Raw genomic sequence first — 18,078 nt, forward strand, 5'->3', positions numbered from 1 at the left:
ATGTAATGAAATACCTCCATTCAGTGTATATTTTTAGAAGTAGTTTCTTTTTACTGGTATTGCCATGTGCATCTTTAGTTACGCGTAATAGCAGCATTTATAGCACTGCGTAAAGCAGACAGTAGCCTTATCTTGTCTTCTTCCCTATCTGTAGCACAACTCCATTGACGCTTTGGGCTCTCCAGCTGAAAAGCATTCTGAACATCTGAAGAGATAAAATTAGGTTAAAAACTTCAAAAATAATAAGGAACATTCTGTGTTGAATAAAAGTTAAGCTCAAACCACAGCATTTGTGACGCAGTGCGGATTACCACAAACATTAAGTTCAACTCATCCTTTTCTTTTAAAAAAGCCAACATCGAGGTTACAGTGAGGCACTTACAATGCAAGGGAATGGGACCCATTTTGGCATGGTTTTGTGTAGCTTATAATTTTATAAAAGCAATTACATTAATTCTTCTGTTAAAACTTATATATTATTTGAGCTGTTACATTCTTTAAATCTTAGTTTTTACAGTCATTTTTGGGTTTGTTGATATTACATCATCATGGCAACAGAGTTGCAAAAGTGGCAGGGGCCTGGGTAGCTCAGCGAGTATTGACGCCAACTACCATTCCTGGAGTTGGGAGTTCAAATCCAGGGCGTGCTGAGTGAATCCAGCCAGGTCTCCTAAGCAACCAAATTGCCCCAGTTGCTAGGGAGGATAGTCACATGGGGTAACCTCCTCGTGGTCGTGATAAGGGGTTTTCGCTCTCAATGGGCCACGTGGTAAATTGTGCATGGATCGCAGAGAATAGCATGAGCCTCCACATGCTGTGAGTCTTTGCGATGTCATGCACAATGAGCCACATGATAAGATTCGCGGATTGACTGTCTCAGAAGCGGAGGCAACTGAGACTTGTCCTCCACCACCTGGATTGAGGTGAGTAACTGCAATTGGGCATTAGAAATTGGGAGAATATAAAAAAGAAAGAAAATGAGAGAGGAGTCGAAATACATAATAGTGGTAATCAATATTATGCCACAAATGCTGTTGATTGAGATTATCTTGTAATATAACCCGGAATATTCCTTTAATGACTTCATGTGTAAATAGTAATATTTAGATGAAGAAAACTATTACCAAGTTTAAAATACAACTCATTCTAGAGATCTGCACATTGTATTATGTGGTAACATACACTTTGTATCTGTGATTTCCAAAACATTTAGACAATGCAGAGCAATGGAGGCCAGAAAGGTGTGAGTCGTGTTCACTGCCAGACAAAATGGTGCATTTGAGACACTTCTCTCAGTCAGTACAAGAGCATCATTAAACAGAAACAATCCCAGGTCACTCACATGCTCATACATCCTGAGAAAAGAAAGAGAATGAAAATATATTGAATTCCTGGAATGTGAGGTTGGATTAGGAAAAGTGCTTTGCTAATAGACTATTCCATTTCTTATAGACTTTGACATACTGAGTTTGTTGATATGAGAATACAGAAAATGGTTGGAGAAACACTTTGTTTCCTCTGTTATTCGTTCTGAGGTCAACAGCAGTACCTGAGAGAGGCAGCAATGTCTCCATTTAGACATGTCAGTAATGCCACATCCTGTGTGGTGATCAAGTATCTGCTCCCCTCCAACAAATTCTAAAAACAGAACAAACATAGTGTTATTATACTATATTTGTAATTTTGCAAAACAAAACACATCCAGGCAATATTTCACCTCAAAATAAAAAGGAAGCAGATTGAAGCCAATTTTAGTACCATTAAGAGCCTCACCATTACATGCCTTACATTTTATTTTTTCCCAAATCACAATATTTTCAAAGGCGATTCCCATTAAATATTCTTTACTTTTATTGTCTTATAACAGCTTCATTGTCATGAAAATAGCATTGCAATTCAAATCTTAATGGTCTTAAAACAGGCTTCATTATTCATTATTATACATATAAAGGACCCTTTTCACACTTCCGGGATTTAGAAGAAGGAAGTAAAAGCAGGGTTAACTTCGATTGTGGTGAATGGGAGACCACGGAAAATATAATTTTTGCTCACACATTTGCTCCAAAATAAACATGGCACCATTACGTTTCCACAACTATCAAAATGAAGAAAAAAATAGAAAGCAATGGATACAAAAGTCAGAAGAGAGAAACTGTCAAATTTACTCTCACGTTCAGAAGCTGTATATTGCACCTCATTACATCTAACTCGTGTTTTCTTTTTTTTTTTTTTTTTTTTTAACAAATTCCAGGGTAATACGAAGTATAAAGTTAAACATTAACACAACATAATTAAAAAATTACAAAAGTTAGCTAGATTGAAGGTAAAAAAAGGTCCATGAGTTCTTATAAGATTATGAGCTGAACAGGTTTTGTGTGATTCACCCATAAATGCTCAGTTTTTCACCACATACATTTTTCTGTTGACTGTTCTAAACTTGTCTCCTGGCCTTTAATGTGCCATTTGAGAACCTAATCTGTGTCAGGAATAATTGGTACAGTCATATGCAACTTACTGGGCAGCTTTGAATTGTGCTCTGTGCTTCCAGGATTCTCAAGTCTTTATTCAGGCTCCTTTTCAACTGAGAGTGAACAATAAACAAAAAAAATATTTTAAGCTCTAGTTTGCATGGACGTAAACATGCAAATGACACTGTGCACTGCACCATCAGTTGTGTGTTATCTCTGAACACACCTTATGGATGAAACTCCTGTAAGTCATCAGTGTGTTGAGTGCAGATGATAACTGTGTGTAGTCGGGGTGCTCAGGTGGTGTGTGTAGCATTATAGCCTGAAGCAATGTCACATACTCCTCCACCCGTGCAGATGGGGCAAGTAACAGCTCCTGAAGACTGGACATAAGATAAAGTTCTATCTAAGCCATCCTTATGGCTGTTAAAAATGTATTTGTTGTAACTTTACCTCAGCATTCTGGTAGCAAGGGTCCTGTCGTGTCTCTTCAGAAAGGTTCGGAATACTGGAAGCATCTCTCTGCACTACAAAGCATACAAAACACAAGGTTTAATGCTTCTTCCTTAAAAAGCATGAAGCAGAGAGGAGTGAGATATTTATTAGTAGTGAAAACTGAGACTTACCTTGTCTATGGTTCTGAGAATGGTATGATAGTTGTTGAAGAAGTTAGTGTATGCCCGTAGTTTGGTGCAGAACTTGACACAAACATCACCCACACACTGCTGTGGACCCCATTCTTCCCACCTCTCAGTAAGCTCCTTTAGAAAAAGACTAGAAGACCATTTTTGAAGGGCAGAGTTCCAAAACAGGAAGAAACAAAATGTATTAAAAAGAAAAAAGTATGAGGACAAGTATTTTACTTGTTTGCCTCCAAAATGTCCAGCAGAGGGCAGAAGATTGTAATGAGACTGACAGAGCTGATAATGGCGCGGTTGGAGTCCAGTGCAGCTCTTAGAGGACTGTAGTAAACTGTGGCCACTGCCTGAAGCTGCCTCACAAAATTTCTCTCACTATTCAAAAGCTCTTTGCACACAGTACTGCGCCCATCTGCATCACTCATCAAGCCCTAAAAGTAAATGAGAGGAATAAGGCACACATTGTCAACCACTGAGGACATGTAGTGTAACCTAATTAATGATTTACAACAGAAACACTAACCCTTGTAGACTCTGCAATGGGGTTAATGATATAAGATGAAGTGCTTTCTGTGAGAAACCACGGGTCAGTATTCTTCAAACCACCCTTGACAGATCTTTGTAAAAAGTGTCCCAAAAACTCCAAGGGGTCATCCTATAGCACAACAGTAAAAACAACCAATCAGGTTCAGGTAAATGCAGCAATTCAAAGTATGTTAACAGAATGATTCAAGCTTACTGGAGACTCGTTCATCAGTGCCACTAGCCCCTGAATCAAACATTGTATGACCTCAGATTTAAGGGAGATGACAGGCATCTTTATATGGTCCCACAGCAGCAGACCTTTCGAGGACACAAAGAAAATGGCTTGAATTCAATCAAATGTGGATGGGCACAAAGCTATGTGAAATGTTATGAAAGAGATGGCATTATCACATAATCATCTACAGTCATTGAAGGGATATTTCACCCAAAAATGAAAATTCTGTAATAATTTACTCACCTTTATGTCATTCCAAACCCATATAACTTTCTTATGTTCCAGTGGATAGAGCTTCACTTTAAAGCTTAAAAAGGGAGAAGGGTATAGCTGCAGACAGAGCTCCAAAAATTAGCAGGAGCTCCAAATCACCAGCAAACACCTCCTTCTGTGGAGGTGTCGCCCCCTTTTGGAGTTGGCGCAATTTTCTAATGAAATCACTCCCTATTTAGGAGATTCCACCCCCATTTGGAGATCTCCGGCCTGCAGTTATACCTACTTGTAAAAAGGACCCAGCGGTATCATAAAAGTAGTCCATGTGATTTGTGCATCATATTCCAAGTCTTCTGAAGCCATACGATAGGGATTAGTGAGAAACAACCTGAAATTGATGTAATTTTTCTATTGTGCATTCATGTTTTCATTATAGAGAAGCAACAGATGTCAAGAATTTCACTTAAATGTAGTTTTCATTTGCCTCAGAAGTCTTGAAATATGATCACATGAACTACTTTTATGATACTTTTGGGTCCTTTTTTAAGACACTATCCACTGCCATCTTATTGAGAAGAGAATATTCAAAAAACATTTTGTGCTCTGCAAAAGAAAACATTTTATATAGTTTTTGGAACGATACAAGGTTGAGTAATTTATGACAGAAGTTTAAATTTTGGGTGAACAATTCCTTAAAAGTTTTAAAACAGTTAAATCTCTGACTTACCTAGAATACGACCCCTGATCTCTCGACACAGAAAGTGCATCTGCGGTCCAAGCTGTTTCTGCAGTTGTTTACAGGCTTCCTCTATCCACTCTGCCTGCCGGCACCAGCTCAGGAGAAGGGTCTCATGCAGATACACCAATGGAGGAAACTCACCTGTCCCGGACCACTCACTAAGAACTAGAACAAATCAGAAAAGGTTTCTTTTTAGCATTCACAACATTCAACCCTAACATTTTTCCATATGGCAATTTTACCCTTCCTCACTGTTTCCATTCTTTACATGGCACCTATTCTATAAGACTTCAGTACAGATATTTATTGTCAGACATTTGTATAACTCACTGTGCTGGTAGGAGCCTGTACAGATCCCTGTGGGAGCTCTGACATTCAGACCAGTCATAGCAGACAGATTCCTCATCAGCGCCCTCCCTGAAACTGAACGATCAAAACAGAACAGCACTTGAATAGAAGACATCAACATACATTTTTACAGGTTGCTTTCCATGGAACCGCAGTGCCAAAAACAAGTGAAATGATGCAGTAATCAGACAAGGTTTGTTTTAATGAATAAAACATACCTCCCTATCCTAAACCTTTAGCCTAAACCTAACCAATAGTGTCCTAAAAGATGAATGAGAAGTTAAACCAACACCTAAACCTAACCAATAGTGTTTTAAAAGCAAATATGTCATAAAAAGTAATTGTTTTTCAGAAGCAACCTCGTATTTTTCATGTTGCTTCTGTCACTATGGTTTTAGTTTCACTTTTGATTTGAGCATCCTTAGTTGGGTTCGAATCGTGGCCTTTCCAGTTCAAAGTCCAACAATGGGTCTGTAATACAAGCGTTATAATATATAGTTTTTCAAAATGATGCATTAGAGTTAGTGTACCAATATCATAAAATAGCAGTGTGTGAGTAATAGGTCAAAAAAGTGTTTATAAACTCATAATCAGCCACTGTAGTAGTGATTTGTGTGATAGTGAATAAAATTCACAGTTTTACATGGCACCTCTAGTGTTCATTTCACCAGGAAACTGCAGCAAAATGTTGAAAGCAGCATGTAAAACTCAGTTTGCAAAAATTTTGTTAGAGTAATGTTTATTCTGTGAGACTTGGTTGGACTTGGAGATGCATAAACTACTTTTATGATTCTTTTGGTTCCTTTTATAAGCATTAAAGTGAGTCACTATCATGTGCAATTTTATTTTCCGTATAAGAAAGAAACACAAGTTTGGAACAAGGTAAAGAGTAAATGATGACAGAATCTTTTTTTTTTTTGGCATAAACTATTTATTTAAACTGCATAGGACAAAACAATGACACTTTACCTGAAGCAGCAAGGGGAGCAAAGATGTTGAGACTGCCTCCCTCTGAAGCAGGAACTACCCAGCCACACAGTTTTTCCCAGAACTCCCTTACACATGGCTTCAGCACTGTCTTCTCAGTGATACTAAGTCCTGAGGATAAAAGTAAATATTACTAGATCACTGGTGTTAAATAAAAAAAATAAACGAGTACAATTTTGCCCAGTAAAATGAGATCAAGTATTACACTTTCATTGATCAGATAATATATCTAACCTTCAAACAGACCATACCAATGACACCACCCAGAGCTGACCTCAGACCCAATTAATCAATTTCTAAAGAATTACCTTCTGTGAGATTTATCTCATCTGTGCTTCCTTCTGCTAGGATGCCAACACTTTGTATAATCTTGCCCTGGAGTGCCCTTTCCACAAGAAAGAGCAAAGCCTCCAATGTAATTCCTTGTGAGTCATATGGTAAAACCAGCACAGACACTTGCACAGCAGCCAGCAGCAACTAGAAGTATAATGTTGAGATTTTTTGGTTTTAATTACAATTCAAAAGGAGATTGAATTGAGTGTCTTGTACTACAGATTTTGAAGTTTAGTGTCTTACTTCATATCCAGGAACTTTGGATGACACAAGTAAGAAGTGTGGAAGAGGACAATACTTGGACCTGGCAGGTCGGTTGAAGAGTGAACTGTAAGGAAATCTATATAGCACATTCCAGAATATTTTTCCATTATTGATTTTAGACAAATTAAACAAAAATGTTGTTAAATATGATGCATGTGACAATTAAAGGGGACCTATTATGCAAAATTCCCTTTTGCATGGTGTTTGAACATAAATGTGTGTTGGCAGTGTGCAGTACCGCCGCTCCCTACACGTATACTACTCAGTCTGCGTAGGGCATCAACCCACTAGGGGGGCACCATCTTACCCTAGGAGGTCACCAGAAAGTCCACCGCCTCCCCTTACTCGCACGTTATACGTTCAAGGACCCGAAAGCAGTTGCAGAACACAGACCACCCTATAATGCTAAAAATCCACCAGTCCTTTTTTTTAATTCCCATTAATCATAAGCACTGTCTCAGAACAAGCCGTTCGCAGATTCTGTACAAAGTCACGTCAGGACATGTTTGTGTTGTTTCGCTATAGCGCATAGCAAACGTTGTAACAGTATGTGTGTGTGTGTGTGTTGCCCATCAATCGTTGCAACCTGCTGAAAAAACTCTACAACAAATAAATCAATTGATCAAATAACCATTCGGAATATTCCTGGTTCATTTCAAAGTTGTTACTTCTGACGGAGTCTCTCCCTCATCAGTGTCTGACTCCGGTTCAAACATATAGGGCTGAACACCACTATTTTCGCTGTCATGTCTAGTTATCTGAAGCAGAGATGTCAAAACTCCGCCCTATTCTGGATACAGGTCGGGAAGCACCAGCTCATTTGCATTTAAAGACACACACACATAAACAGCTTGTTTTTTTTCCCCAACCAAATATTGCCATTTTCAACATGGTATAATAAAATAAATGATCTGTTGGGTATTTTGAGCTGAAACTTCACAGACACATGTCTGTGACGTCAAGTTTTAAATTACATCTTGTGAAAAGGGGCATAATAGGTGCCCTTTAACTGAAATATCCACCAATAAACAGCTTTACTGACCTCATAGATGGAGTTCTCACTAAACTGGTGGCATATGTGTTCTCAAGAGTACTTTTTATGGTCAAACCAAACTGTGTTTCCACACTAGAAAGTGATTTTTTCAATCGACACTCTTCCTATATAAGAAAAACATCCAACAATATGTTCAACACTGTTTTCTGAATATTTTCTAGAATAATATGACTTTACACTTATACATTCAATATGGAGCTTTTCTTTATCCTGATCTAACATGAAGATGAGACAATGTATGACAACCATCACAGACAGTATTAATATTGTACCAAAGACAGCACGTAATGTATTTGTCTTTCAGTTTTATTGCTTTAAACTGTCATTAGTTAATGACTCACCCCTATATGAAGAAGAGCAGCAGTAAGACTCAATGGATGCTTCTGAATGGTTCCGGTGACTGATGTGCCCAATTTACTGGGGTTTAACCACGCTCTCCTGGTCTTCAAGGCAGCCTCTGTGGAAAAAGTCAAAGCAATGTGATGCCCAAAACATCTATCTGACTAACTGGCATTATTAGCACCATTTTAAAGACATTGAGATGATTTTTATGAATTGAAAACATCACATATTGCTTTTATTACACAACTAGATGGGTAACGCTTGTCAAGATAAACTTTGATGTTGGCTTGACAAAACCTGGTTTTAAAAGTTTAAAGTTAATACAGGCCTTAGACAGTTGGAGTCTGAAATCACAAACATTCTGTGACAGTGTCTTGGCCTGTTTGAACTTTCTGTCAAGTCAAGTGGTTTTTATTGTTGTTTCAACCATATACAGTTAGTACAGTACACAGCAAAACGAGACAACGTTCCTCCAGGACCATGGTGCTACATAAAAACAACAAAGGACCAACATAGGACCACATGAGACTACACAACGAAATAAAATACCTATATAAACTACCTATATATACCTATATAAAGTGCACATGCAAACATGTGCAAAAAGTACAGGACAGTACAACAAATTATTGACAATGAACAGGACAATAGACAGTGCAGCGCCGACCAGTACTCAGTAGTGCAAAAAGATGACAGTTTCTAAAAATGTAAACATAACATACTATGAGATAATGTTCTGTGCACATAGCAGTTATTGAGGTAGCAGCCAGGTATAAAGTGACAATAATTAAAGTGCAACTCAGGACACGTGTGTGTGTCAGTCCAGTCTCTGAGTATTGAGGAGTCTGATGGCTTGAAGCTGTTACACAGTCTGGCCGTGAGGGCCCGAATGCTTCAGTACCTCTTGCCAGACGGGAGGAGGGTAAAGAGTTTGTGTGAGGGGTGTGTGGGGTCGTCCACAATGCTGGTTGCTTTGCGGATACAGTGTTTTTTGTAAATGTCTTTGATGGAGGGAAGAGAGACCCCAATGATCTTCTCAGCTGTCCTCACTATCCTCTGCAGGGCTTTGCGGTCCGAAACGGTGCAAGTCCCAAACCAGGCAGTGATGCAGCTGCTCAGGATGCTCTCAATAGTCCCTCTATAGAATGTAGTGAGGATGGGGGTTGGGAGATGTGCTTTCCTCAGCCTTCAAAGAAAGTAGAGACGCTGCTGGGCTTTCTTGGTGATAGAGCTGGTGTTGAGGGACCAGGTGAGGTTCTCCGCCAGGTGAACACCAAGGAATTTGGTGCTCTTGACGATCTCCACAGAGGAGCCGTCGATGTTCAGCGGAGTGTGTTCACCTTGTGCTCTCCTAAAGTCAACAACCATCTCTTTTGTTTTGTCGACATTCAGGGACAGGTTGTTGGCTCTACACCAGTTCGTCAGCCGCTGCACCTCCTCTCTGTATGCTGACTCGTTGTTCTTGCTGATGAGACCCACCACGGTCGTGTCATCGGCGAACTTGATGATGTGATTCGAGCTGTGCATTGCTGCACAGTCGTGAGTCAGCAGAGTGAACAGCAGTGGACTGAGCACACAGCCCTGGGGGCCCCAGTGCTCAGTGTGGTGGTGGTGGAGATGCTGTTCCCGATCCGGACTGACTGAGGTCTCCCAGTCAGGAAGTCCAGGATCCAGTTGCAGAGGGAGGTGTCCAGGCCCAGCAGGTTCAGCTTTCCAATCAGGTGCTGGGGAATGATTGTGTTGAATGCTGAGCTGAAATCTATGAACAGCATTCGAACGTATGAGTCCTTATTGTCTAGGTGGGTGAGGGCCAGATGGAGGGTTGTGGTGATGGCATCGTCCGTTGAACGGTTTGAACGATCACGCAAACTGCAGTGGGTCTAGTGAGGGGGCAGCTGGGTCTTAATCTGCCTCATGACGAGCCTCTCGAAGCACTTCATGATGATGTGTGTAAGTGCGACGGGACGGTAGTCGTTGAGGCAGGACACTGAAGACTTCTTTGGCATGGGGATGATGGTGGTGGCCTTGAAGCACGTTGGAACAACGGCGCTGCTCAGAGAGATGTTGAAGATGTCGGTAAGAACATCTGCTAGCTGGTCTGCACATCCTCTGAGCACTCTGCCAGGAATGTTGTCTGGTCCAGCAGCCTTCCGTGGGTTGACTCTACGTAGAGTTTTCCTCACATCTGCCGTGGTAAGACAGAGCACCTGGTCGTTGGGAGGAGGGGTGGACTTCCTCGCCATCACGTCGTTCTGCACTTCAAACCGAGCGTAGAAGTCGTTCAGCGCATCTGGAAGGGAGGCATCTTTGTCACAGGCAACTGATGTTGTCCTGTAGTTGGTGATGGCCTGGATGCCCTGCCACATGTGCCGCGTGTCACCGCTGTCCTGGAAGTGACTGTGGATTCTCTGGGCGTGTGCGCGCATTGCCTCTCTGATTGCCCGTGACAGTTTGGCCCTAGCTGTTCTTAGGGCTGCCTTATCGCCTGCTCTGAAGGCGGAGTCTCGGACCTCAGCAGCGTGCGCACCTCCGCAGTCATCCACGGCTTCTGGTTGGAGCGTGTGGTGCTGGTCTTGGAGAAAGTGACATCATCAATGCACTTGCTGATGTAGCTGGTCACTGATGCTGTGTATTCCTCCAAGTTGGTAGAATCGCCATATGTTGCAGCCTCCCTGAACATGTGCCAGTCAGTACACTCAAAACAGTCCTGAAGAGCAGAGATGGCTCCTGCTGGCCAGGTTTTCACCTGCTTCTGAAGCGGTTTTGTGCGTCTGACTAGCCGGTCTGTATGCTGGAATTAACATAACAGAGATGTGGTCTGAGTAGCCGAGGTGGGGCGGGGCTCCGCCCGTGCAGCGCCTGGGATGTTTGTGTAAACAAGATCAAGCGTTCAGCCCCTCTCGTTGCAAAGTCCACATACTGATGGAATTTAGGGAGCACTGTCTTGAGATTTGCATGGTTGAAATCTCCGGCGACAATAAACAGTCCGTCGGGGTGAGCGTTCTGCAGTTCGCTCATAGCCCCATACAGTTCACAGAGCGCTTCCTTAGCGTTAGCGCTGGGGGGAATGTAAACTCCGGTTATGCAAACAGTGGTGAATTCCCGTGGTAGATAAAAAGGTCTGCATCTAACAGTCACAAGCTCCAACAGCGATGAACAGTAACTAGAGACTAGCATAGAGTTCTTGCACCATTCCGTGTTGATGTAAACACACAAGCCACCACCGCGAGTCTTAACGCAGAGAGCTGTATTTCTGTCGGCACGAAACGAGGCGAGCCCGTCTAGCTGAATGGCATCAGGCGACGCCGAGGGCTGGAGGCCTGGTCTCCGCAGCAAGCCGAGTACGTGTAGCGCCTCCTGCAGGTCATCATGCAGCTTGGTTTTTGCATGAGTCTTATATTTCAGTAGTGTCTGGCGATGGTAGACACGAACACCGGTTGCTCCGATGTCCATGTGTTGCAAAAGTCGGGCTTTTTTAACAAAAATAGCACCATTGTGGATCCGGAGTGGCCGCTGCGTGCTACCGCGCCTGGATTAGCAAGATGTAAGTCTATGGGATTTTTGGGATATTTCTCTATCCACTTCGGAAAAACGATAAGTCTGATCAATTAGAGAAGACACACATCGGCAACCTATGTCAGAAAAGCCAAGTTGTAAAAAAGGTAGTTCCGCCTTACAGGTAAACAAGCCAATCAGCTTTTAGATATAGAAATCGCCTGTCAATCTACTCGAGAATGTGCCTGCATTAGCACACACCAGCCTTTAAAAAAATAAAATAAAAAAAAGATGCAAAATGTATGATAGTATTGTTGCTAGATTTTACTTCAAACTCAATGCCTCTTTGCTTCACATCATAGGAAAATCATAAGAAATCAGCCAAGACCTCAGAAAAAAAATTGTAGACCTCTACAAGACTGGTTCATCCTTGGGAGCAATTTCCAAACACCTGAAGGTACCACGTTCATCTGTACAAGCAATGGTACGCAAGTATAAACACCATGGGACCACGCAGCCATCATACCACTCAGGAAGGAGACGTTTTCTGTCTCCTAGAGATTAACATAGTCTGGTGCGAAAAGCGCAAATCAATTTCAGAACAACAGCAAAGTTCCAGGAGGAAGATGCAGGAGGAAACAGGTAGACGAGTATCTATATCCACAGTAAAACGAGTCCTATATCGATTTAACATGAAAGGCTGCTCAGCAAGGAAGAAGCAACTGCCCCAAAACCACCATAAAAAAAATCCAGACTACAGTTTGCAAGTGCACAAAGATCTTACTTTTTGGAGAAATGCCATATGGGTGAAAAAGTGTGAGGCTTGCAAGCCGAAGAACACCATCCCAACTGTGAAGCATGGGGGTGGAAGCATCATGTTGTGGGAGTGCTTTGCTACAGGAGGGACTGGTGCACTTCACAAAATAGATGGCATGAGGAAGGAAACTTATGTGGATATATTGAAGCAACATCTCAAGACTTCAGCCAGGAAGTTAAAACTCTCACAAATGGGTCTTCCAAATGGACAATGATCCCAAGCATACCTTCAAAGTTGTGGCAAAATGGTTTAAGCAAAGTCAAAGTATTTGTTTTGACAACAAAGTCAAAGTATTGGGGTGGCCATCACAAAGTCCTGACCTTAATCCGATAGAAAATGAGTGGGCAGAACTGAAAAAGCATACAGTATGTGATCAAGGAGGCCTACAATCTGACACATTTACACCAGTTCTGTCTGGAGTAATGGGCAATATTTCCATCAACATACTGTGAGAAACTTGTGGAAGGCTCCCCAAAAAGTTTGACCCAAGTTAAACAATTTAAAGGCAATGCAACCATATACTAACAAAGTGTTTGTAAACTTCTTACTCACTGGGAATGTGATGAAAGACTGCTGAAAAGCTGAAATATATCATTCTCTCTTCTATTATTCTGATATTTCACATTCTTAAAATAATGTAGTGATCCTAACTGACCTAAGACAGGGAATGTTTTCTACAATTAAATATCAGGTATTGCGAAAAACCGAGTTTACATGTATTTTGAAGTTGTATGTAAACTTCTAACTTCAACTGTAGATGGCCAGCATGCCAGGGAGTGTCGAAAGATGGCAGCCAAGTGGACTGACTTTCCTTGAAAGGGACTTTGATAACAGTAAGACAACTGTTATCAGATAACTGTATGGTGGCTTTTTCAAGCAAACATAATTATAATTTGTTTCATCTCTCCAATCTTCTTTTCAGTGACAGGCCATTTGACCTAAGGGACATGTTGTAGGCTGCATGTAACTTTGGAAACCTGGCACTCACTTTTATGCTCTGCTATCTTCTCTCTGATAGTTTGTCTTATCATGTGCTCTCTCCATAGCTCCTCCTGCTCATCTGGTGCAGTTAAACTCTCATTCAAGGTACCATAGATATCTGCAGCTTCCCGTGGAGTCAGAATATCCAAACTGGCGGCACAGGCTACATAATGCCTTTTCCAGGCCCCATACTCATTGTCTGATGGACTGTAGGGAAGAAACCAGCCCAGTCGAATGCACTTTGGAGACCACAGGCAGTCCTAGAAAATTACATAGAGGTTGCACAAATAAACAGTGGGTTAACAGATACAATTCAGAGACCATCATTTTCTTTTAAGGTGACTTTCAGAAACAATTTATGGGTAAAAGTGGAATGTGCTAAAAGCATGCTCTCTGATAAATTAAAGGCCCCATTACACACACACACACATATATATGTATCTACACTGGTGGCCAAAAGTTTGGAATAATGTATAGGGTTTGCGGTTTTGGAAGGAAATTGGTACTTTATTTCAACAAAGTGGCATTCAACTGATCACAAAGTATAGTGAGGACATGTAAAAACAGCACCACCACTATTTGAAAAAAGTAATTTTTCATAAAATCTAGACAGAATCCATTTCCAGCAGCCATCACTCCAACACCTTGTCCTTGATTAATTATGCTAAATTGCTAATTTGGTACAAGAAAATCACTTGCCATTAATAATAAAAATAATAATTTGATAATAATCAAACACGGTATAAAGCTATTTGGTTCATTAAATTAAGCTTAAAATTGTCTTAGTGTTTGTTTTTGAGTTGCCACTGTATGCAATAGACTGGTGTGTCTTAAGGTCAATATTAGGTAAAAAATGGCACAAAAAAAAGAAACATCTTTCTCTAGAAACTCATCAGTCAATCATTGTTTTGAGGAATGAAGGCTGTACAATGCTTGAAATTGGCAAACAACTGAAGATTTCATACTAACATGTACACGGCAGTCTTCAAAGGCAAAGGACAACTGGCTCTAACAAGGACAGAAAGAGATGTGGAAGGCCAGATGTACAACTAAACAACAGGATAAGTACATCAGAGTCTCAAGTTTGAGAAATAGACACCTCGCATATCCTCAGCTGACAGCTTCATTGAATTCTACCTGCTCAACATCAGTTTCATGTACAACAGTAAAGTGAAGACTCGGGGTGCAGGTTATGGGAAGAATTGAATTTTTTATGAAAACTCTTTCAATTAGTTAAAGTAAAAGAAAATCTAATTGTAATAACGATTCATGTTATTAATACATACTATACAACCCACGGAAGGCTGCTGGACCAGACAACATTCCTGGCATATTGCTCAGAGGATGTGCAGACCAGCTAGCAGATGTTCTTACCGACATCTTCAACATCTCTCTGAGCAGTGCCGTCGTTCCAACGTGCTTCAAGGCCACCACCATCATCCCCATGCCAAAGAAGTCTTCAGTGTCCTGCCTCAACGACTACCGTCCCGTCGCACTTACACCCATCATCATGAAGTGCTTCGACAGGCTCGTCATGAGGCACATTAAGACCCAGCTGCCCCCCTCACTAGACCCACTACAGTTTGCGTATCGTCCAAACCGTTCAACGGACGATGCCATCGCCACAACCCTCCATCTGGCCCTCACCCACCTAGACAATAAGGACTCATACGTTCGAATGCTGTTCATAGATTTCAGCTCAGCATTCAACACAATCATTCCCCAGCACCTGATTGGAAAGCTGAACCTGCTGGGCCTGGACACCTCCCTCTGCAACTGGATCCTGGACTTCCTGACTGGGAGACCTCAGTCAGTCCGGATCGGGAACAGCATCTCCACCACCACCACACTGAGCACTGGGGCCCCCAGGGCTGTGTGCTCAGTCCACTGCTGTTCACTCTGCTGACTCACGACTGTGCAGCAATGCACAGCTCGAACCACATCGTCAAGTTCGCCGATGACACGACCGTGGTGGGTCTCATCAGCAAGAAAGACGAGTCAGCATACAGAGAGGAGGTGCAGCGGCTGACGAACTGGTGTAGAGCCAACAACCTGTCCCTGAATGTCGACAAAACAAAAGAGATGGTTGTTGACTTCAGGAGAGCACAAGGTGAACACACTCCGCTGAACATCGACGGCTCCTCTGTGGAGATCGTCAAGAGCACCAAATTCCTTGGTGTTCACCTGGCGGAGAACCTCACCTGGTCCCTCAACATCAGCTCTATCACCAAGAAAGCCCAGCAGCGTCTCTACTTTCTTCGAAGGCTGAGGAAAGCACATCTCCCACCCCCCATCCTCACTACATTCTACAGAGGGACTATTGAGAGCATCCTGAGCAGCTGCATCACTGCCTGGTTTGGGACTTGCACCGTTTCGGACCGCAAAGCCCTGCAGAGGATAGTGAGGACAGCTGAGAAGATCATTGGGGTCTCTCTTCCCTCCGTCAAAGACATTTACAAAAAACACTGTATCCGCAAAGCAACCAGCATTGTGGACGACCCCACACACCCCTCACACAAACTCTTTACCCTCCTGCCGTCTGGCAAGAGGTACCAAGCATGTCCGGGCCCTCACGGCCAGACTGTGTAACAGCTTCTTCCCCCAAGCCATCAGACTCCTCAATACTCAGAGACTGGTTTGACACACACACACACACACGTGTCCTGAGTTGCACTTTAATTACTGTCACTTTATAACTGTCTGCTACCTCAATAACTGCTATGTGCATAGAACACTATCTCATAGTATGTTATGTTTACGTTTTTAGAAACTGTCATCTTTTTGCACTACTGAGTACTGGTCGGCGCTGCACTGTCTATTGTCCTGTTCATTGTCAATAATTTGTTGTAATGTCCCGTACTTTGCACATGTTTGCATGTGCACTTTATATAGGTATATATATAGGTATTTTATATAGGTATTTTATTTTGTTGTGTTGTCTCATGTGGTCCTGTGTTGGTCCGTTGTTGTTTTTATGTAGCACCATGGTTCTGGAGGAACGTTGTCTCGTTTTGCTGTGTACTGTACTAACTGTATATGGTTGAAACGACAATAAAAACCACTTGACTTGATCAGATGAATGCCACTTTGGTGAATAAAAGTACCAATTTCTTACCATAAGAGCAATATCTGTACATTATTTCAAACTTTTGGCCACCAGTGTATATATATATATATATATATATATATATATATATATATATATATATATATATATATATATATATAAAGCAGTTGAAAAACAAACAAAGAAACAAAAAAATCGCTTCCATAGTTTCTCACTTCTCAGGCTCCCTCTCTGGCCCATGCCTTGTCAGAAACAGTGTCGTGCATATTTACCTGCTCCGCCAAAAACCTCCAGTGCCAGCACACCTGTGCTGCAGCACAGATATCTCGAGGACTGAGAAATGACATAATGTACAGAGACAAAAAGCGAGGCAGCACAGCTGTGAAGTCCATTTGAGTGATGGGGACTGCTTCTGATAAACAGTCACTGGTGAACCTGAACTCGTAAAAAAATAACACATTCATTAAAAATGTATTGACTGGAGTCTAAATCATGACAAGTGTGAATTATACATTAAGACTCTTGTAAAATCAGACTATGGCCGGAAAATCATTCCATATCAGACAGTATGAAGTGTTTGGAATTTACTTGAGTTGGGATTTGGAACATCTTCTCAGGAGCTGACTGATAAATTCCTTCCTCTGTCTATCTGTCCACAGGTCAAACCAGTGGAGGATGAGAGTTGTTCTTTCCTGAAAGAGCTGCAGGTTTATTTTAATTAACTGTAGTTCCAGACAAATTAATAAATTGTTAGTTCATATATTACACCTCTAACCTGTTGGTTACATGCTTTGTTCGTCACAGGTGTCCATGCACTGAATCTGGTTCCGGCGCCATCAGAGAGCGGCCCGTCCGCGTGCGACTGTCTGTTGTCAGTTACCTTCATCTGCCAATGATTAATACAATCATTCCCGCGGTTTTTGGACTTATGATGAGTTCTGAATTCCACAGACGTCATTCTGGCTGTTCATATAGTTGCAGGTCGCTTACCGGCGGTTCTTCCTTTAAAATAATCCAAATATATTTATCTTTCTTTCTTTGGGTTTGTAGATAAAATAGGTGACGTGCATATTTGTCTTACATGACAATGTGCTCCGAAATGACTATAAATGTTGTGAGGATATATGAGTGCGAATGATTGATTTGAGACTAGTTGGCATTCTGAGCAAATCTCGTGAACAAGGCAGTCGCGGCTCCTTTCCAGCCTCGTCTCCCTGGAGACACAATAACAGTGAGCGCTGCTGCCTCTGCAAATTCCTTCACGCGAAAACTAATTGTAGATTTGGATAAATGACGAATGTTGTCCGAGGTGATTAAATGAGTAATCTTTTTTAAATATTTCGAATTGGATCGAGTGTAATCTTTCCATGTTGGTTTCGTGCATCTTTTGAAAAACACGTCGCATTTCCTACAAAAATATTGATTAATGACTACCAAGAATAATGACTTTAAAACTACCAAGTGGTGTAAAATCAATTAAAATACTTTCCTTGCACCTTTAAGTCATACACGAAAGTGAATCAATCAATTTCGAACTTAATCAATTTCAATACATTTTTCAAATAAATATTT

At 41.5% G+C, this 18,078-nt stretch overlaps 1 protein-coding gene across 1 annotated transcript; it reads right to left on the minus strand.

Moving 5' to 3' along the window:
- Positions 1-61: 61 nt before the first annotated feature.
- Positions 62-17,672, minus strand: LOC127662607 (epithelial cell-transforming sequence 2 oncogene-like). The gene is made up of 21 exons (XM_052153875.1): positions 17,282-17,672; positions 17,095-17,207; positions 16,779-16,941; positions 13,447-13,699; positions 8,146-8,261; positions 7,793-7,908; positions 6,730-6,826; positions 6,462-6,630; positions 6,136-6,264; positions 5,149-5,241; positions 4,807-4,983; positions 3,846-3,949; positions 3,630-3,761; positions 3,332-3,537; positions 3,095-3,242; positions 2,922-2,995; positions 2,695-2,851; positions 2,516-2,581; positions 1,550-1,638; positions 1,183-1,355; positions 62-205 (listed from the first exon to the last, which is right to left on the minus strand). Exons 1-21 carry the CDS (start codon positions 17,462-17,464, stop codon positions 75-77), a joined length of 2,889 nt encoding a protein of 962 aa, XP_052009835.1. The 5' UTR covers positions 17,465-17,672; the 3' UTR covers positions 62-74.
- Between the last annotated feature and the right edge of the window lie 406 nt (positions 17,673-18,078).

This window comes from Xyrauchen texanus, chromosome 22, assembly GCF_025860055.1.
Source record: "Xyrauchen texanus isolate HMW12.3.18 chromosome 22, RBS_HiC_50CHRs, whole genome shotgun sequence".
In the NCBI taxonomy this organism is placed as follows: Eukaryota; Metazoa; Chordata; class Actinopteri; order Cypriniformes; family Catostomidae; genus Xyrauchen; species Xyrauchen texanus.